General features: G+C 38.4%; 1 protein-coding gene across 1 annotated transcript in view; it reads right to left on the bottom strand.

Moving 5' to 3' along the window:
* Positions 1–262: 262 nt before the first annotated feature.
* The window catches only part of RHOBTB3 (Rho related BTB domain containing 3), a 53,504-nt gene continuing 32,111 nt past the window's right edge, over positions 263–21,655 (bottom strand). Inside the window, exons 9-12 of the mRNA XM_049647603.1 lie at positions 17,448–17,621; positions 13,931–14,097; positions 8,578–8,674; positions 263–3,342 (exon numbers count right to left, since the gene is read on the bottom strand). Of these exons, the coding sequence (XP_049503560.1) occupies positions 3,227–3,342; positions 8,578–8,674; positions 13,931–14,097; positions 17,448–17,621 (554 nt within the window). The 3' untranslated portion in view covers positions 263–3,226. The remainder of the gene's footprint in view (positions 3,343–8,577; positions 8,675–13,930; positions 14,098–17,447; positions 17,622–21,655) is intronic.

Here is a 21,655-nt window from a genome sequence, read left to right as displayed (position 1 = left end):
TTTTGTTGGAAAGTTCCAATTTCTTAACCCTATATTATGCAGAATGGCTTCATATTTCTCAAAAGTCTTGGCCTCAGCCAACACTCAAGCCACAGGGCTTACTTCTATGCTAAATAATTATCAAAGCATTTTTCTAAATAAAGGCAGTTGTTTTGGTAAGAGGAATGCCAGTAGCAGCTGTTAAAGGGAATATAAATTTCTTTATCTCATCATAGGCATCAGCAACATCAGCAATATTCTAAGTATCTTCTATGTAATGGAAATTATCTGTGAAACATAATTATGCGTGAGAAACACAGGCAGTATTCCCAAATTTATTTCAGCATTTCAACATCCAAGGTAAAATAATTGCAGGACGCTATGTTAAACTTGTTTTAAAAAAAGTTTATTTGTTACAAAATGTTAAATACTAAAACTAAAAACATATAAATCCAGGTCAGGCTATATTAAAATACACACATACCCTTCTTAGCAAAATTATTAAAGATTGAATTAAACAGATGCTTTAAATAAAATAAAGTACTCTTGAGGAAAAATTTTTTCTAATTAACTATGTCAGTGTAGTGTAGTTTTTAAAATTACAATTGAAAAGTTCAGCTGTCTTAAAAGTTAAATTTATCCAATTCTTCAGTTTTCTGTTACTGTCCAATATGAAGCCACCATGCTGGCTTGGACAGGGTGAATTTCAGTTATGTTACTGAAACGTCTATTTTACAAGCCTACTCTCTTATAATATGAACAGAGAGTAGTCAGAAGTATACAAAGGGTTATATAAGGTGAAAACTTGGCCCATAAAGAAAAGGCCTTAGTTCTACCACACAGTATCTTCTCTAATTAAAATGATTGGTAAATATACTGAAGCAGAGATGTGCACAAAGCATACATTCATCTAGAAATAATCTTTCAATTTAAAAAAAATTCAAAAAGAGCACTCATTTCTCCAAGATAGTTGATAAATATTTTTAAATTTCGTGTTATTTTAAATTGAGTTAATTCAAAGGTATTGAAGAGTCTAGGTTTAAAAACTAATTTGATTACTGTTCTGACTAGTTCTGAAGAGCCATGACATCAGTGTGTCTGAGTCACTCACACAGGTGGTAAAGCACTTTCATAATAAAAACTACATGCTCAACACTAACAGAGCACCAGCTTCCAAACCTAACTTCCACTCAGGTCAAACAACCTAAAATAGTATCTATGGTCTAGGTAAATGTTAGATTTACAAGTATTTTCAAGAAATACTTTCTTTTGCTTTAGAACTTAATATTTTTTCAATTTCCTAGATTAAAAGTTACTGATTTAGAACTTTAAGTGCTGTAATTCACACAGGGTAAGACTATGCTTAGGAAGAACATAAGACTATTGTGTTTTAAAAGACCTTAAATATGATGAATTTCTAGAAATCTACTGTAGTATTTATTCTTTACAATGCTTATCCTTGTCAAATGGGATTTGCCAATAGTTGATGAACCCAAGTGATTAACATACAAAAAACATAAAATGCATTCCAGTAACCTTCATCAATACAATCTAATTAAAAATATATATAGGGCATTTTTACTGTCTTATTCTAACAGTGCTGATATACATCCAAGGACTAACTATATAGTACTTTGTCTAATACTATGGTATAAAACCATTTAATTAAACCTTTGAATAGCTGGAAAAATTAGGTGTCCTCGAAAGTCCATAGAAATTAAAAGAAAATTATATCCCAATACTGAATTACAAATGAAAATGATGTTAACAATAAATAGTAATCTGATCTTCCATCGCTCGGCTTGTGAGCTTCTAATGTAATTATTTCTGTTGACATTTGATACAAGAGACACTATAATTCTATCCTAGTACCATTTTCTCTACATGTAATGAGTCTCTGATTTATATCCTTTCTTTTAACTTACTGGGTTATCTTGAAGGTCAAAATTCATGCTACTCATTAAATAACCTTGCGGTCCTCAGAATTCAAACAATTCAAGCTGCTGACATCCTAAGCTTAGTAAGTTACTAAACAAAAAACTCTTGAGCCTTTGCTTACAAATTCTCCAGAAAGCATCTCTTCCTATGAACATCTTTATAAATGATGCATTAAAGTCACACTGGTCAGTCACTTTTATTAACATCCTGGTCTCACAATGATCAAGAAAGCATTTGTTCACCTGTTATGGAACCAGAGCTGTGAGTGTTCTAATGCTGAGACACCACAAGGCACGTCTCCCTTGCCTGAGGAGGTGGCAGCAGAGGCAGGAGAGACTTCCCCAAGGATGGGAAACCCCATGTGATTTCTTCCTTCCAGCATGCCTCCTTCTCTTCCCTTGATGTCAATGACTTTTTTTTGCTTTCAGAGAGAATGATGTTTGAGTGACAAAATACAGTACCTATCCTGCCAGGAGATACACATAATTTGGGGGCCCCAGTACAAAGTGAAAATGCAGGGCCTTTCTTTAAATATTATGAAGAATATCAAGATGGCAATGGCAGAGCATTGAACCAAGCATGGGCCCCTGTGTTAACACACGTTACATGGCCTTAAAGCCAGCTCTGTTTAGATCTCCTGCCCAGTCAGAATCCAGAGAAGAGACAAGGTGGCACAGTTGGGTTGTCCACATAAAAAAATAATTTTTTTTCATGATGGTTTAAACATTGTCACTGATTTGAATCCACGTGGCATTTCACTTTCAAAATTCCATGCAAATTTCTATTCCTTAAAATTTCAGACTGATCAGCTCTACCTTAGATTTTTTCATTATTGAAATAGTCATACCGGGTCTTTAAAATGCCCATTATTTTAATAGAGCAATTAATCAGACATGATGAAACTTTAAAATTAATCCTACATGACTTTTTTCTTAATTTAAACATTTCTTAACTGGGAGGGGTACTAGTATCACTAAAGCAACAGGGCATCTTAAAGGGAAAAAATAGCTGTATAACGACTTTATATATTAGGATGGTGATGCCTTAGTTTTAGCCTATGGTATATTTTGTTCCCTTTTAAGATCACAATAGTAGTTTTTTGTTTGTTTGTTTGTTTGTTTGGTTTGTTTGTTTTCCAGAGGACTAACAAACACATTAAGCTGTATGGTAATTCTTTTTAACGCCCATATTGGTTTCAGTCACAGAATTTTACTGGAACACAGAGGTATCCCATTCTTCATAATAATAACAATAACAATAATAATAATAATAATAATAATAAAAAGTGTATGTATATAAAAGCTCTGGGTTACATTACTAAGCAACGACACTTCCGGGAGTGAATATACTTCCTGTATTCCGCAAGCTGCTTCAAGTACATATTCGATGGCCATCTGTGCTTTTCAACAAAACTGCGTTCTTCCACTAAAATTTTTAGAAAAAACAATGTTAATTGCAAATATTTTATTTTGGATCAAGTTTAGATATTAACTATTGATTCCTTATTTAACAGATGGGATCCAAGCTCTGCTCTGTATCCTCGGCCCTTCACTCAATGCTTCCAAAATTGTTTAACACAATTTTGGTTAAATCAGTCATCAGGATTTGTATTACATAATTTATGATAATATACATCTTGCCCACTTCTTCATCAAGTAGTATTTATGTTCTTTTTGTTTTTCTCCCAAATAAGACTTATTTTTCTTGGAGATGACAACAGACTTGCTTTTCATTTAATTAGTTTTCTTTATAGCTGACTTATTCTTCCAAACTCTTTAACATCCTCTCAATTCCATTCTCCACCCAACCACAGTCACCGGATAATCTAACTACTCTGGTAGCAGCTGCTGGTCTTGTCATGGCCCTGGAGAGGTCCCTTCCTCAGAGCCCTGTACCCTCTTGCTTTCTAGGCCTGCTTCATTCTTTTGTGTTGGATCCCTCCACTTGTAGACTCTAGGTCCTTCACTCAGTTTCTTTTCTAGTTTTAGTGAAGCACAACCTTTATTAGCTCCCTGAAAAAGGGGGTACATATGAAGTACTTTTGAGACCATGCTTGTGATGAAACATCTTTATCCTCTTTACACACAATTGTAATTTGGTTTGGTACCAAATTCTAGGTTGAAAACTTCCCTCAAGACATTGAAGACAGAATTCCACTGCATTCTAGTTTCCAAAGTTATTGAAAACTCTGTTACCATTAAGATTCATAGTTCTTGGCAAGTGATCTGTGTTCTTTTAAAACTTTTAGATTTTTCTATTTGTAGTCAGTGTTCTTGCATGTCCCAGTGATGGACCTTGTTCATTCATAAAGCTGAGCACTTAGTAGATCCTTTCAATCTGAACACTTGGGTCCTTTGGTACTAGGAAAACTTCGTGTATTACTTCTTTGCTAATTTCCTCTCTCCAATTTTATTCTGTATTAACTTCTATTACTCAGATACTTCATCTCCTGGACTGAGTCCCCAGTTTTTTAAAAATCTTTCTCTCTTGTCTCTTTAGCTGTTTGTCTTCCTTTTTATGAGATGTCCTTATCTTTATTTTTCAACTCTTATGTAGTTGTTTCAACTCCTTTATTTACTTAGGGTTTTTTGTTTTGTTTTTACTATCATATTTGTAATTTCCAAGAACTATTTCTTGTTCCTGTATTGTATTAAAATTATGGTAAAACACAGCATAAAATTTATTATCTTAACGATTTTTAGGTATATAGTTAAGCACATTCACATTGTTGTGCAACCAATCTCCAGAACTCTTTTCATCTTGCAAAACTAAAATTCTATTAACTATTGTTTTTTTCATAATTATCCTGCTTTATGGATTTATATCTCTTATTCTTTCAAGATATTAATTTACAATTTTTAAAGTTTTTTTCCCTATTTTTTGTGCCTCTAAATTCTTTCTCTTCTGTGTTTATTAATTTTATTTTGGTTTTGGTATCTGTCTTCCATATTGGACACTGCCTCAAGTAATTGCAGATCCCTGGTTATCTCCTTACATTTAAGAGTGAGACACTAGAAAGCTATTTGGATATCTTGTGGTCATGGGTAGGACTTACTGACTGGTAGAATAACTGAGCAGATACTTGTTGGGTTCACTGAAAGAATTCCCAAATGAATGCACCTATATATTTTTTCTCTGAGGCCAGAGAAAGATGCTTCAATTTCATGCCCAGAGTATGGAAGCCAGGCAAACACCTGGCTGCCACAAATCCTAGAAGGACCCTGGAGGCTAAATATACAACATGCACAATTTCACATGACCCCTAAGTTTTCAGTCCAACTCCTTAACCCATTCTCAGCTATACCTGGAGTTTGTGATTCTATAACATTTTTGGTTTAATTTCTCCAGTAATAAACCTCCCATTCCAGGATGATGAGGGAGAAGGAGTTGTCTGCCTGGGTGGGATGGAGTGCAGCAAAAGCTTCTTCATCAACTTTCAACTAAGTACTGCTTTCAGCCCCAACCCTTATTCTGCTTTCTGAAATACCTGGTCCCTCAGGTTTCTAAGGCTTCTTGGTATTCTGCTGGCTGAATCAGCTTGTTTCTCATGGTATTCCCTTCTGTGGGTACTTAGGTTTCTTTCTGCTAAGTCAGTTCCCACTTCTCCATCTACTGTTTGACCTCATATATTATAATTCAGATTAATGAGGACCTGATCCAGGCTGCAGGACACGGATATAAAGAAACAATCTAGCAGCTCAAGGAAGTTAGCTGTAGTTTCATTAGGAAGAAAAGGTGACCTAAGACTACTCCCTTGGTTAAGATTTAAAAAAATAGAAAAGTTATCACAGGTGAGCTCTGGCAGCCAACAAAAACCAAAACAAGACAAAAAAAAAAAAAAAGAAAACTTCGCAGTATATAATATGTAACACAATATTGGGCCAAATTAAACTGTGGGAATAATGAATCCATAAATGCCAAGGGTAACTCATATTCCTGTGTAGTGCTATTTGTTTTCAAAACAGTCCAGCATATAAAATGTATCTAACATTTAAAAGCTATTTAACTAAGTTCTGTTGCATCAATGTCAGCATTAACATGACATCTTGTCTATTCTCACCTTTCAATTTCTTTTTTTTAATGTTTATTTACTTTTGAAGGAGAGAGAGACAGAGTGTTGAGTGGGGGAGGGGCAGAGAGAGAAACACACACACACACGCACACACACAAACACACACACACACACACAGAATCTGAAGCAGGGTCCAGGCTCTGAGCTGTCAGCACAGAGCCCAACGCCGACGCGGGGCTCGAACTTATGAACCGCGAGATCATAACCTGAGCCAAAGTTGGATGCTCAACCAACTGAGCCACCCAGGTGCCCCTCACCTTTCAATTTCTAAACACGCTCAAAGAAGAATTTTTAGTCGAGAGAAAACAGTTCACATAATTCCAATAATAATTTGATAATATCTGAAACCGAAAATGGGAAATTATTTAAGGGAGCTGTAAATTGATGGTGACAAGAACCCTTCCAACTTCAAGTGACACTGTGAAGTACGTCCAGTATAAGGCAACAGGGAGGAGGAGAGGTGACTAGGATACTCTGGAGGGGACATGGTCCTTTAAAAGGGCAGCTACTTGCTCAGTTCCAGGTTGCTGCCATGTGGGAAGAGGGGCTGAGAGTAACCAGGTCTTCCAACTTTTCAAAAGAAGACAGAAATGGAAACTGTTACAATTTTCACATGATGACCACTAAAAAAAAGTAATACCACATGGTCCAAATAAGACACTTGGCAGACTATATTCAGCTACATTCAACCCACAGATTTCCAGTTTGTGACTACTAAATTAGATTAGCAAATTCTCCCTTATCCACCAGGGGCTTTTTTCACTGCCTACAATGACACACCACAGCAGGTCCTAAACATAAACAGGTACCAGTGAATCAGAACATTCGTGATACCTTAACTCCCATCCAAGGAACATAAGACAGTCACTGACATTGCCTCATCTTCTCACCTGCCTTCTTAAAGCACACCCTGGAGTCCTGCTTCTCACTCTGCCAGGCAGTCATAACATACTTCACAGTCAATTGTATAAGTGATAAAATAAAATAAAAATTTATAACCCAACAGATTTATAGAGCACCTTTCTCCTAAGGTTGTTAATAGTACTCCCTTGTGTGGCATACTTCTATACAAGATAGTAAGTGGAAAATAATCTTATTCTTTTTTTTTTTTTTTTTTTTTTTTACAAATGAAGGGGACCTACGGCAGACTAATGAAGGTGGTTCTAAAATCACAATGTTCACTCGTTTCATTTTGAAAGAACTTCTTAAAGAATAACTGTATAAGAATGTCCCCACTAACAGCAAGAAGCAGCCTTTATCTTTATGAATGGAAGGGGTTTGTTTCTTTTTTGCACAAAGTATATGCTTAGTAAATCTCTATATTCTGCTTTAATTTATTATGTTGCCCCACTGCACTAATAGTTAAATTATATGTAAGAAGGCTCCCAATAGGTATACAGTGTTTGTCACCTGAGTATATCTGCCAAAAATAGACTATGTGTTTCCTAGTTTCCTATACTGTGCAAGAAGCTGAAAGAAACCAGAGATTTTCAAACCTGTTAGCAGCAAATTATCTTTTACAAGTAAAACTTTATGGAAAACTCTAAGATATAAAAGCAGGGGCATCCAAGAAGTACAAATTCCAGGCTTCTCTTCTTCCTTCCCTCTTCCCTCAGCTACTTCCAGCTCTCTGCCCCCACTTCAGAAAACCTTCAGGCATCTCCAAGGACACGTCCCTGTTTAGAGTTTGAAACTACTTAACTAGGTGATCTTTAATTTCCTTTGCCTTTTAACTTGATTATTCCTTGAGCCTATTCTAGGTAACATGAGCAAACCATTGGATCTAAACTGTCTACTCTGATAACTGTTCTGTTCTCATTTTCTTTTTTCTTATGCAGTACTCAGAAACTCACACTGTGATTGGTTTTAAAGTTTATAATTTATCTTACAGATCACATTATGTATACTCTCTGTTCAGTAAGTTTTGCAACATTTATCAACAAAAAACCCTGTTATTCCCAAGTAATATAATGGATTCCTATATAGATATACTTAAATATACATATCAGAACAATAGAACTGATATAAACAGTAAATGATAGTTTCAATTCTTTCACAAGAAAAATTTTTGAAATCTGTACTATTTAAATTTTGCTTCTGACTTAGGTGATTAAAACCAAGATCTCATTTATCACAACCAAATACCACCTGAGGTCACCTTATCTCTCTACTTCAGGAAAAAAGGTGCATTTAAAAATGGATGGAGCTATAAAACAATCATTAGAAAACTTCTTGTGTAACACAGGTCAAGCTACTTATATAGCCAGCTGATTCTAAGTTAGAGAGTCCTCAATTACCACACTGTGTTTTTGTTTTGTTTTTTTTCTAAATAGGCTTACACCCAGCGCAGAGCCCAACATGTGGCTTGAACCCACCGCCCTGTGATCAAGACCTGAGCGGAGATCAAGAGTCAGATGCTTTACCAACTGAGCCACCCAGGAGCCCCTGCACCGCATATTTAGAGGACTATATGATGCCGACTTTTTTTTTTAACTTTTTGTTTTTTAACAGCTACAATTCCTACAAGTTATGTCTCAAATCTAAGAACTAAAACAGTTTTCTTTTCAAAACAGTAATTAGCAACCTACCTGAAAGATCCTGAAACTCAGGCTTTTGGCTGAAGATGAGGTAGTTCGTGGCGATGAAATGGAGCAGCCAGGTTGAGAGGCACTCGGAGTGGTGAAACTGCAAGAGAAATGGAGCGTGAAACCATGCAGGGACCATGAACGGACACCAGGCGGGGAGAGCAGTCTGCGACGAGAACCCCACTGTGAGCTCACTGTGTCCATGCTTCCGCCTACTCTGAGAGCAGAAAGGAAAGGGGGGGAATTACCAACGTGTAATCATAAAATTACAGCAGTGAAGACACCAAATCAAATGAACAACAAGCTCCAGTTGCTGGAGCGGCTAAACGTCTGAAGCAGGGGCACCTGCACCAGGAGTTAACAAGACTGGCTGAGGTTCCTGAGGATTTGGTTTAAGCTTTTAATCTAAGGTCACGGCCTTCACCAATTGCACTTCTGTCTGGGTTGCAGAGATAAGATTCTGGTTAGCAAAGGTTCACACTTGGCCAAATATGAACACGTGCACCTGAGGAGCAAACCAAAAAAATAGTTTTTGAAGGAAATGTCATCAACCTAATGTATGAGTTTCAACGTGTTCATATGTCTCTGAGAAGGTTCTATCTGAACAGTTGCTTCAAACTAGGATATACTGTAACAGCGAGCAGGATTTCCAGCATATTTCTCACTCTGAGTTTCAACAGCTAATGGAAGGGAAACTTGGAGCAATACAGCTATGACATCATCACCTTTGTGCCAGTCCAGTGAGATCCATCTAACCACTCAATTCAGATTACAGTAACTTGCTGGCAGACAGCTTCCATACAGGAGTATAGTTCTGTTTGTTATTACTGCAGTAAAACATACGTAACATAAAATTTACCATTTTAACCTTCTTTAAGGATACCAGAGGCATTAAGTGCATTCATGTTACTCTGCAACCGTCACCACTATCTATTTCCGGAATGTTTTTACCATCCCAAACTGAAACTCTGTACTCAGTAAATAGTAACTCCCCTTTTACCCCTGCCCCTAGTCCCTGGTAACCACTACTCTATTTTCTATGAATTTGACTATTCTAGGTGCCTCATAAACACTGAATTAGACAGTAGTTATGCTTTCTCTGTTTATTTTACTTAGAATAATGTCCTCAAGGTTCATCTATGTTGCAGCATGGATTAAAATTTCATACCTTTTTAAAGCTGAGTAATATTCCACCGTATGTCCATGCCACATTTTATTTATTCACTAATCTATTCATGGGCATTTAGGTTGTTCCCACCTTTATGCTAAATATAGCTCTTAAAAGGGAAGCTCAGGGGCGCCTGGGTGGCTCAGTCGGTTGAGCTTCCGACTTCGGCTCAGGTCATGATCTTACCGTCTGTGAGTTCGAGCCCCGCATCGGGCTCTGTGCTGACAGCTCAGAGCCTGGAGCCTGCTTCAGATTCTGTATCTCCCTCTCTCTCTAACCCTCCCCTGTTCATGCTCTGTCTCTCTCTGTCTCAAAAATAAAATAAAAAACATTAATAAAAATTAAAAAAAAAAGGGAAGCTCAAAAATATAAGCAATAAGTAATGAGAAATTGAAGAAAAATTTATAATCTCAAATCTTAAGGAGGAAACTCCAGTATTGCTCTTCTAAAAAGTTATAACGTGGGAATATTTTCACATGTAAACCCACAGGTCCCTCTGATTTTCATTATACAAAATCACAAATTCTGACACTTTGTGCAAGACACTTTAATTCAGCTATGACCACATCACATTTTAACAATTTTTATTCACCTTATCTTTTAGCAAATGTGAGTGATCTCAAGGAGATAGAATAAGAATGTGCAGCTATTTTAACAGAAGCCAGCAGACTATCAGATGATTAACCCAGAGAAGATAACCCACAAATAAAAGTTCAGAAAATGACCTAAGGGCTGTGACTTTAAATAGAACGAAGATCACTGAAATGAATAGCTGGCTATAAAAACATGGTTATAATGCAGAATTTTATTTTTGACCAAGATTTAAGATGTCACAATTGTAGGCTTTTAGCCAGAGACAGAATGCATTTCACTGTAAGAACTACTTTTCTGGAAAAATATGTGCTAGGTTTAAACTGAAATAAATAACAGAATAAAAATACTATAAATCAAATGCTATAGCATTTAATAGTTCTGTGAAGAATAATAATGGTGGAGAAAACACCCAGAAACTCACGAGGAAAAGGCCAGAAACCAAACTGGTGGCCTAAAGCAGCCAAATATTAATGCATAGATCGTAAGTAAGATAAGGAGTTTAAAACTTTAAGATGAGAGTTAACAGGACTTCACAGGAATCACCAATGTTTGGCTAGATAGGATTTAAAAGGAAGTAGGGCTAAGGAGATCTTTACTTCAATTCAGAGAAATTAATCTGATTTAGGGAAAGAAGCTTCTTTTGTATTTTAGAGTCCAACTTGATGGACAGATACTAACCTGAAGGTAGAATCATGGTAACGAACCCAGAAAGGTTAGAGAAGGCCAAGTAACAGAACACCAAACTGCTCCACCACATGGAAGGTATGAAGGACGCTTTCCTGATAAACACTACAAAACTAGCAGAGAGGATAACAGAGTGATCGGAAACCTTGCTTGTTCAGAAAGCTACTCAAAGTCTAATTCTGCTAAAAGACAGTTTCCCCTTCTATTAGAGAAACAATGAAGCAAAGTTTAACTAAATTTTGACCAACAGTATGAACTGGTTGGTGAACTAAAGCCTCAAACTAGGAACTTCAAAGACAACTGAGCAAGAAAATTATCCTATTACCTTGGATTTGTAAATCGCCAAGTTAGGGACCAGAATAGAATAGACTAGAATAAAGGAAGACTGGTAAATGGAGACTTAATCCTAGAAAACAGAATAGTCTTCAGAAACAAAGAATAAAATTCCAAAGGAGTTGGTATCTTACACTTGTTATTTTCACTCTTTTTAACGTTTATTCATTTTTGAGAGACAGAGAGACAGTGTGAGTTGGGGAAGGGCAGAGAGAGGGAGACACAGAATCCAAATCAGGTTCCAGACTCTGGGCAGTCAGCTCAGCGCCTGATGAGGGGCTTGAACCCACAAACTGTGAGATCGTGGCCTGAGCTGAAGTCAGACGCTTAACCAACTGAGCCACTCAGGCACCTCTGGTATCTTACACTTTTAAAACTGAAGAGAAATAAGTAAAGATAATTACATAATCAAAACCACACAGTCAGGGAAAAAATGTCTGACAAAACAATCATCAATGACACTGGTGAGGAAACATATACGTATGTGCACGTGTGCATGTGTTTGTGTGTGTTTGGGGGACGGAGGCACCTAAAAAATCCATGCAAGCACACAAGAAGGTCTTTGAACTAACAGGATACGACAAGATAAGGAAAGAGAAGCTCATGAGCATGTTTTTTGTCTCACAGACTTCTTAGAATAGTATGAAAATGACACACCAGAAATGAACTGAGGTTGTGAAAATACTAAAAAGGACAAAAGAGAAATTTTAAACTAAATCTAGAGGGTAGCTATTTATCCCACACTCAGTGTAAAGATTATTACAAAGATCAAAGTTACTCAGTGTTGTGGGGTTTTTTTCTTTTCTTTTTGTTTTGTTCTCTTTTACTTGCAATAGGAATTACTACCAAAGTGTACTCACTGGGCTAGAGACCCTTGCGGTGTTGGCAAGACTTGCCCTCACGCAGCATACTGCACTTGTGCATTCATCGGCCAGCCAACAGCCTCGGCCCCAAGCTCCAACCATGTGCAAAAGGTTACTCGGTTTTGTAAATTCGTTTTTATTTTTAAAATTAACTACATACAATGTTGAGATTTGATTGTGAAAGAAATGAACCCCAAAATCGTTAAGGAGACAGTAAGATGCTTTAAATGAATTCCATCTATACCCAGAAATATACATGTTGCTTAAATGAATTCATCCCAACCTGGAGGCAAGCATTTAGCTGTCAGAGTCTGTCCTTGGCCCCATTATGTGGCTCCATTTTAGCAACCTGAAAACAAAGTGATTATATTTTTCTAATTTTGGATATCAAAACTGATAGGGATAGCCAATATGTTGTATGCCAGATAATATTTTACAAAGTCCTGATAGTCTCCAAAGATGGATCAAATATATTCCTGTAAAAGAGACCAGAAGGTTCAGCTCACTGTAAGTTCAATATATACCATTATATTCCATGACTGCTGTAAGCCCTAAAACTCTCATAAGACAGGGGATAGAATGGTAGGGGCGCCTGGGTGGCGCAGTCGGTTAAGCGTCCGACTTCAGCCAGGTCACGATCTCGCGGTCCGTGAGTTCGAGCCCCGCGTCAGGCTCTGGGCTGATGGCTCGGAGCCTGGAGCCTGTTTCCGATTCTGTGTCTCCCTCTCTCTCTGCCCCTCCCCCGTTCATGCTCTGTCTCTCTCTGTCCCAAAAATAAATAAAAAAGGTTGAAAAAAAAAATTAAAAAAAAAAAGAATGGTAGAATAACCAAGGGTAGGTTGACATGTCTGGATACATTTCTTACTCCTAGGAATAAAAGAGTTGGAATGAGGAAACAGCAGATTTCTGACTGTAACAGTATCTCCAAGTTCCAGAAGGAGATTTCAAAAAGGCAGACTGAGTTTATTTATAGATCTGAGTTTATTTATAGATCATATTGTAGGATCTTTGTACCTGCAGTTATTCACAATTAGCTTAACTATGTAAACTCTGTTCCCTAGAATGTGTAGGAATACAGTCCTTAAAAACAAAATGGCTCTAAGCTTAGAAGAAGCCAGAAAGTACAGTGTGCTGGAGTGACTGTCAACTGAAACATTTTTACTGAATATATTCATGATACCACGAGCCAGATCAACAAAAGGCGTTTGCAAAGATTAATGAGGTAAACCAGTACTTCCTACAAACAACTGGGAACTTCAAAACATGTCCATGAAGTGGAAGGATGGATGAATGAACAAATAAATGAGTTTAGCCTAACCATCTCTATCGGTGTGTACAGACCAATTCTATCATTTGTCTTTCATGAACCCTAAGATGTGATTGGGGGAAATGCAATGTAAATTCCATTTCCTATAATGCCTATATGGCATAGTAAAGCAACATATTTAAATGACTCTAATAGAGGCTGCCATTCAGTTGAAACATGTCCTATCAGCAAATTCGACCTCCTTAGAAAAGGACTGTGCAAAAATCGTATGCTTCAAAATTGTCTAGCCACAGAAATTGCTGTGAGGGCACTTTACCCTCATTTCACCAAACTTCCAGACTAAGACAAACACTAATAAATCTCTCCATAAGCAGAAACATTTTTTAAATATAATTTTTAGAAGATTTTTTTTTTTAAACCAACAACCAGATGCATAGGGCCAATTACCTTGGCTTTCTTGAGCAGGTCAACTATATCCAGGTTCATGGACGCCAGTTCCCTGCTTGGCATGCTCTGCAGCTGTGTGATGATGAACAGCTCACAGATGTGCTGCAGTCTGGACACCTGATACATCTCAGCACAGATCAGAAGACACATAGCCTGAAAAATGCCAGCTGATGTGGGAAGGGAAATAAGAGAAAATGGACAATAAAGCCATTTCTTTTATGACCTGAAACGAAATAACAACAACAGGCAAACCACCACCACCAACAAAAAATGCTGACCGTATCATCCAATGCACAATAGAAGGCACAGAAAAGCTTTGAGGGAGTGAGTCTGCATTATACACTATTATGCCATTTTATGTATTTTTTTAATTTTAAGATTTTGTTTTTAAGTAATCTCTACGCCCAACATGGCTTGAACTCACAACACTGAGATCAAGAGTCCCACTCTCCACCCACTGAGTCAGCCAGGCACCCCTATTAAGCCGTTTAAAAAAAAAAAAATTAATTTAAGCCTTTACACTCCAGAGTGAATCTTTTCGACGTTTTTTTGTTTGTTTTAAGTTTATTTATTTATTTTGAGAGAGAGCACAGGCAGGAGAAGGGCAGAGAGAGAGGAAGAGAGAGAACCCTAAACAGGCTTCTGTCAGCGCAGAGCCCCCACAGGGCTCTATCTCAAGAACTGTGAGATCATGATCTGAGCCGAAATCAAGAGTTAGAAGCTTAACCGAATGAGCCATCCAGGCGCCCCCATTGTTTTTTCGGTTTTTTTTTAATTCTTCAGAGAAGGGGAATCTACAATTGCCCTTAATAACCAATTCTCAGGCTACTGTGTAATTCCTCCTGCTAGCTAAACTAAATCCTTGCAAATTTTTCCTCTCTTGCCTTTACTCCCAGGTTTGTTTGTTTATATTGTGGTAAAACAAACATATCATAAAATTTATCATTAACCATTTTAAAGTGTACGGCTCAGTGGCATTGAAGTACATCCACATTGTTATCTAACCATCATCATCATCCTTCTCTAGAACCTTTTTCTTCCCAAACCAAAACTCCGCACCCATTAAGCAATAACTCCCCATTTCCCCCTTCCCCTAGCCCCTGGAAATCACTCAGGTTATGCTATTTTAATTAATTATTTAAAAAAATTTTTTAATGTTGTTTTTTTCATTTTTGAGAGAGACACAGAGACAGAGTATGAGCAGGGGAGAGGCAGAGAGAGAAAGGGAAACAGAATCCAAAGCAGGCTCCAGGCCCTGAGCTGTCAGCACAGAGCCCGACATGGGGCTTGAACTCAGGAAACAAACCATGAGACCATGACCCTAGCTGAAGTCAGCACTTAACCAACTGAGCCACCTAGGCGCCTCTTGTTATTATTGTTGTTTTTTTAACTCTTCCTTCTAAGTGATTTTTCAGGTAATTCTCCTTCTAATCCCTCCTTAAATTCCTCACAATGTTTTGTAGCTAGGAAACAAGAACACTGTGTATGATCAATACTTAACTTAGATTATCTTTCTTTCCCAATGCAAACATTTTAGTATCTGATCTACTTTTTGACTATTCATTTTGACTCACTTTCTCCCCACACCTTTTACCGACTTTTAAAGTGCTTTGTCCTATAGTTATTCACACTTCTCTGAGCATTTTTGTAATTAGTAAGAGAAAACCTAAAATTTGAAGCTTCAATTACTCTAGTGGGAGGATGATTGAGAAACGAACTTTTCTTTTCTTTTTTTTATTTATTTTTAAATTTTTTCTTTTTTAACGTTTATTTATTTTTGAGACAGAGAGAGATAGAGCATGAACGGGGGAGGGTCAGAGAGAGAGGGAGACATAGAATCCGAAACAGGCTCCAGGCTCTGAGCTGTCAGCACAGAGCCCGACGCAGGGCTCAAACTCACAGACGGTGAGATCATGACCTGAGCCGAAGTCGGACGCTTAACTGACTGAGCCACCCAGGCGCCTCAAAACGAACTTTTCTTATTTTAAATGTGGGTGCAAGGTTTTATTTAATATACAAACTTGCCAGTAAGAAAATAATGAAATAAACAATAACACACCTTCTGATGAGAAGTGATCTTTCCTTTTTATCAAGCAAAAATGATAAGCAAGTCTTTAACACTGACAGTAGCAACTATAACTGGCTCCAAAGTACTGTACAGCTCGCTGCAAGACCAGAATTAATTCAGTTAAAAAAAGGAATTTTCTGGGGCGCCTGGGTGGCTCAGTCGGGTGAACACTGGACTTCGGCTCAGGTCATAGTCTCAAGGTTTGTGAGCTGGAGTCCTGTGTCGGGTTCTGGGCTGACAGCTTAGAGCCTGGAGTCTGCTTCAGATTCTGTGTCTCCCTCTCTCTCTCTCTCTCTCTCTCTCTCTCTCTGCCCCTCCTCCACTTGTTCTCTCTAAAAAATAAACAAACATTAAATTTTTTTTTTTCTTTTTAAAAAAGGAATTTTCTTTTTTTTATCTTCTAAACCTTTCACTAGAGGGCTCATGACTTGTTTAAAACTTAAGAGCTTTTAATAACACACTGGGAAATCTTCCAAATCTAAAAATGAAAGCAATAAATCTGAAGAGAGGGATGGTCTGAAATGTGTGTTTTCTTTTTATCTTCGCTAGGCCAGGTTCTGTTATCAAGGTCACGGGCTCCTGAATGAAGTAAACCACCAGAGATTTACTCTGGTCCTGTTTGTGGTGGGAGCCATCTGGTGGCCAGAGGACGAAGACTAATTAAAGGGGCTTCCTGCATCCCAAGACTCTAGGCCTTTTGAAAGGATTTTGTAATTTCTCCAAGGACCCCCTCCCCTCTGCTTCCCCACCCCACCACCACCGCAGCTGGAAAAAACCTACAAGATCTGTTCTAACCTGCAGCTGCCAAAGATGATTAGTTCTTAGACAAATATAGTCTTAAGTCAGTGAGTAGGGAAATAAATCCTATAGTCCACTAGGCATCCTAAACATCTTAGATAAAGTTTTTGGACAAGTTAGCTTAAGGAGAATATGACTTTAAAAGTCAGAAGAAGGCCTTAAAAAAAAAAACCCACATTCTCTGGGCCACAGATAACTAAGGGGGGGGAGGTCTCAGAATATCCAAAGTCCTTGAAAGTGCCTCAATCAGAAGTTAGAGCCATAAAAGCAACTACCTAACCCTCTTCTCTCTATGGAAGGATAGTCCTCCAAGGAGCTCTCTGTCCCAATCTATAGAATTAGAGTAGTCACTGGGGACCATCAGACACCTCCATTTCTAGGGTGCCCACAGAATCACCACACTATTGGTGCTGGCTGGGACTTATGCCTGAGTCTGAAAGCCTGAAAGAGGTATCCAACCACTGCTCCTCCACCTGAGCTGACTGAAAACTCTCTGTTTTCCCAACACCACTTCCACCTGATGAGCACATGCCATGATGTCAACTCTGATAAGTCTTACACAAAAACAAATTTCACAGAATGCAATTTGTCAAAATGAGTGACAAGGAAATAAATAATTAGGAGATATTACTCAATATTTATACTGCTCACCTGGGCAACAGGAGTCTGTGTATAGATATTCTAAGAATGACAAGAAAGTCTCTTTGGAAACTCCATAAACTGGAATCAGAACACTCTTTGCTTCCATGTAATTCCCATTAAACATAGCTGCCATCACTTCACAACGGGCCACCAGGATGGCCCTGTGGGCTGGCACTGTTGTACCTGCAAGGTTCAAAAGGGAAACAAAGTTAAGTTACATAAACTTGCAGAATTCTTAGTCTAGCAATTGTCCTTTTGATGACAGTGGTATTGCATTAAGCACAGCTAAGCTGATGTCAGAAAGCAAATTTTGGGGAGATGACCAGCATTAACCAGAAACGTTTTAGTTTTTATTTGAAAAACAAAGAGTTCAAAAATGACTCTGAAACCAACAATTAGAAGACAGAAAATTAAGACTGGCAATTATTTGCTACTTAGTTCATATTTTCTGAAGACAGAAACACTGACATGAAATATTTTGCTTCCTATTTTTATAATGAAACATGTATCCTTTGCAATTGGCTTGAAATACCATCACCCATTCTTACCCATGTGCCTCCCAAGAAAACACTGCCATTGCCCGTCTTGGACACACTCAAAGAGCAGGTCCTGGCCAGCCTTTCCCTTATCAGAAACAAGAAACTGTAGAAAGTGAACTATCCCTCAGCTTAAGCAGTCCATGTGTTACAGCAAGTATGGTGAGGGGATCTTTTATGGAGTCAAGGGGAGCATTTCAGACCTTCTGGAAGACTTGGGATGGGAATGACCTAGTCCCCAGGTGTCTCTCCAGGGTACCACCTCCTCGGGGAACAGTGCTGCTTCTGGAAGAACTGGAGCTCCTTTAACTTTTAAAAGCCCCTCAGCCCATACCCTTCACTGAAGCTCAGGAGACTACACTGGCTCTCTAGTGAAAGCCTGCTAAGGTCTGCAGCTACTGTGCCACCACACCAAGGCAGCACCAGATGGCATGTGGGTGGAGAAGCACTTTTCACCACTCCCACCACCTTAGAAGACCACGAATCCACAGCAGCCTTCAGTTCAGTCTAGATCAGCTTCACACACCATTTCTGAGCAGCCACCATGAGCCAATCACCGTGTTAAGTATTAAAGATACAAAGATGAGGAAGACAAAACTACCCTGCTTTCGGGCAGTCAAGCTTTTAGTTTGGTGCAAGACACCACAGCTGGTGTGAATGACAAAGACTTCCAAAAAGTATGAGCCAAAACACTCCACTCTGCCCAAGAGTCTTCACCTATACATCCTTAAAGTCTCCTACCTCTCAGGAGCATATATTCTTCTCTAAAATACTTACAATGATTGGATTACTCAGCCTCTTCAGGTCCAAGCAAAACACTTTAAGGTTCAGAAAAGAAGGGAAGAGTTCCACCTAAGCCCAGTGACTTTCTCCAAAGTCAGTACGATTCACAAACAATGCCCACCATTGCCAATTCTGAGCTCAGTGCCTAGAGCTATGATTTGCACAAATGCACCTCCCACGGAAGCAGGGAGAAGAGGCTACATAATAGTGAGCACTGCTAACGGGCCATCACACACCTGCTAGCAGGCATCATCCCCTCTTTGCTCCTTCCCTTCCCTGCCCTTTTGCCATTAGGCGGCCTGTGTCCACCTATGGGTGGTTTCCATGATTAAACATGCTGGAGAGCTCTGTACACAGCAATTGACAAAGAATTCAAACAAGTAATACAATTGGACTTGTAATTCTAAGGTTTAAAAATATTAAGTAGTGAACTATTGAAGAAAGAGAGAAGGAAAATGAGAGGCATTGCTTAATTTTATAGCCTGTTATTTGGGTTGAGAGGAGGGATTTAAGACTGACCAAAAATGCCAAGTGGACAGGAGATGGGGAAAGAATTTGATAAGTAACCTTGTAATTTTAACAGAAATTTTCCATTGATAATATAGTTCCAACAGAGTTACAAAACTAGCAACAAAACACTCATCAAAGCATTTTCAGCCCATTTCAAGCTTGGAATTTGGTTTGGAAAACTGTTATATCTCCAGTTAAGAAAACCACAACTTCTGTTTCTCACCTTTTCAAACTACTGTTCGGTATTATAAATTGTTCTATTGTGAAACTGTAACACTATACCTCAGTACAGTCACATTTTTCAACATAGTATATAAACTGTATAAATATAGAAACACTGTATAAAATATGCTGAATGAACACAATCCAGGGCTTTTATACCAACCAGCAGTAAGATAAAGCTGAAGAATTAAAGGAGAAAAAAAGCATCAGTTTTCTAGTTAAAAGATAAACATGTTCTTTGAAAATATCAAGGCCTAAAGTAACTTTCCTTTTGTAGTATTTAATTTCTGTTAGTTTTAGACTTAAAAAATTTTTTTTAATGTTTATTTATTTTGAGCACGAGTAGGGGAGGGGCAGAGAGAGAGGGAGACACAGAATCTGAAGAAGGCTCCAGGCTCTGAGCTGTCAGCACAGAGCCGGACTCGGGGCTCAAACTCATGAACCGTGAGATCATGACCTGAGCCAAAGCAGGACACTCAATCAACTGAACCACCCAGGATCCCCAAAACTTTTTTTTAAGAAAGAATGTTTAAGACCGAAATAAAATTTAGAATCCCAAGTTTTCTAATAACGCAGATTATCAAAGATCTTTGTTTTTATTATATATTAAAACTAAATCCTACATTTGTCATACCTTCTTCACATTACTTTCCAGGTTTCAAAAATCAAATTATTAGGATGTTTTTGTTTTACTATGAAAACAGGAAACTTGCCTAGGACAAGAGAGATTTAGAGTATGTACCATCAGGCCTTTAAATATACCTTTATAATAATGCACCATCTCAATCCTCATGACTGCTCTACCAGGTAGAAATGAGTATCCCCATGTTATAGGCAAGGAAACAAGAGACCAGATATAAAGTAAAGCAGCCACACCAGTATGGCAAATATGCACCCATGCAAGATCCCAACCAGGTCTTTCTAGTCCTGACCACTACCCCCTCCACAAGCTTAACACTAAAAATGACCTTTTAGAACCTTATGGTTTACCTTCATCACTCTGGAAACGAAAAGACTTAACGATGCAAGCCACGTTAAGTGACTGCCCTAAGAACACACTCTTGTGGGAATGCAGAGCCAAGGCTAAAGCTCGAGTCGCATACCTCAGGTTCAGCCTTCCTCCAGAGGGGACAACACTGCTCCTTTCTGCACACTAGAGCTCCCCTCCTCAAACTCTTCAGAAGCTAAGCTTGCCTCTCCTCCCACAGGTGGCCAGATGGCAGAGAAGCTGTTGCTAGACCCTGCTTCCACTCATGCCTGCTTGTCTCAGCTCCTGACTCCTTGGGAGGCCTTGGTTTTGGAGCTGATGAGAGACAAAGGACAGCCCAGGAGCTGAGCATCAGCACAGCCCACAGCAGGCCCTCCCACACCTAACCTCCGCATAGGTAGGGGCCATGGGCAGGTGCCCACAAAAGGGTTAGGAGGTAGAATTGTGAGAGAAAAGCAAGAGACTATAAGGAGAAAGAATTCTCCACATCATTGCTTATTTCTTTTCTCTTAACATATGTTTTCATATGTTGCATATTCCCTTCGAACATCTTTTCGGTGGGTTACATTAACATGATGTTTGGTGTGAAGGCTTCCTAGGCAAATTACAAGCAAATGCAGTCTCTTGTTAGCTTCCTCCCCCCCAAATCATTCTTTATGTATTTCAAGGTCACTCTTATTGTCCCATTCTCAATGTCTCATCTCACATTTCAAACAGCACTGACTGTAGCTTATCTGAAGGCACTTGGGAAAGTTTCCAATTCCGTCTTGGCCAGTGGCCAAAGTTAAAATGAATCTTTCTGGGGGAAAATTTTAAAAGGCAAGTGACTATTAGCTGCCATCCATTTCTATCATAAAATTAGCATCATATCTTGCTTTTAGTAATAGCCCACCTGAAGTTCTATTTAATACATCTGGAAACAACCCCTAGCCTTCTTGCACAGTTAAAGGTACCTGACTATTCATTTTTATGATTATGCTTTTAATCTACTCAAGTGGCAAAATCATCCAAGTGAATAATCAATAATGGGCATTAAAACAGCTTACCGTTATTAAAATTAGGCAGCATTACTTTCCTACAGAGATAAAAAGCAACTCTCAGTTGCTCTGGTGATAATTCTCAGAGTACTATGACGAATAAGTGTAGCAATATCTACCAATGCCTAATGTAAGCCGGGC

The sequence above is a fragment of the Panthera uncia genome (genome assembly GCF_023721935.1).
Source record: "Panthera uncia isolate 11264 chromosome A1 unlocalized genomic scaffold, Puncia_PCG_1.0 HiC_scaffold_17, whole genome shotgun sequence".
Classification (NCBI taxonomy): domain Eukaryota; kingdom Metazoa; phylum Chordata; class Mammalia; order Carnivora; family Felidae; genus Panthera; species Panthera uncia.
The sequence above is the reverse complement of the archived record's forward strand: the minus strand, read 5'-3'. Positions and strand labels throughout refer to the sequence as shown.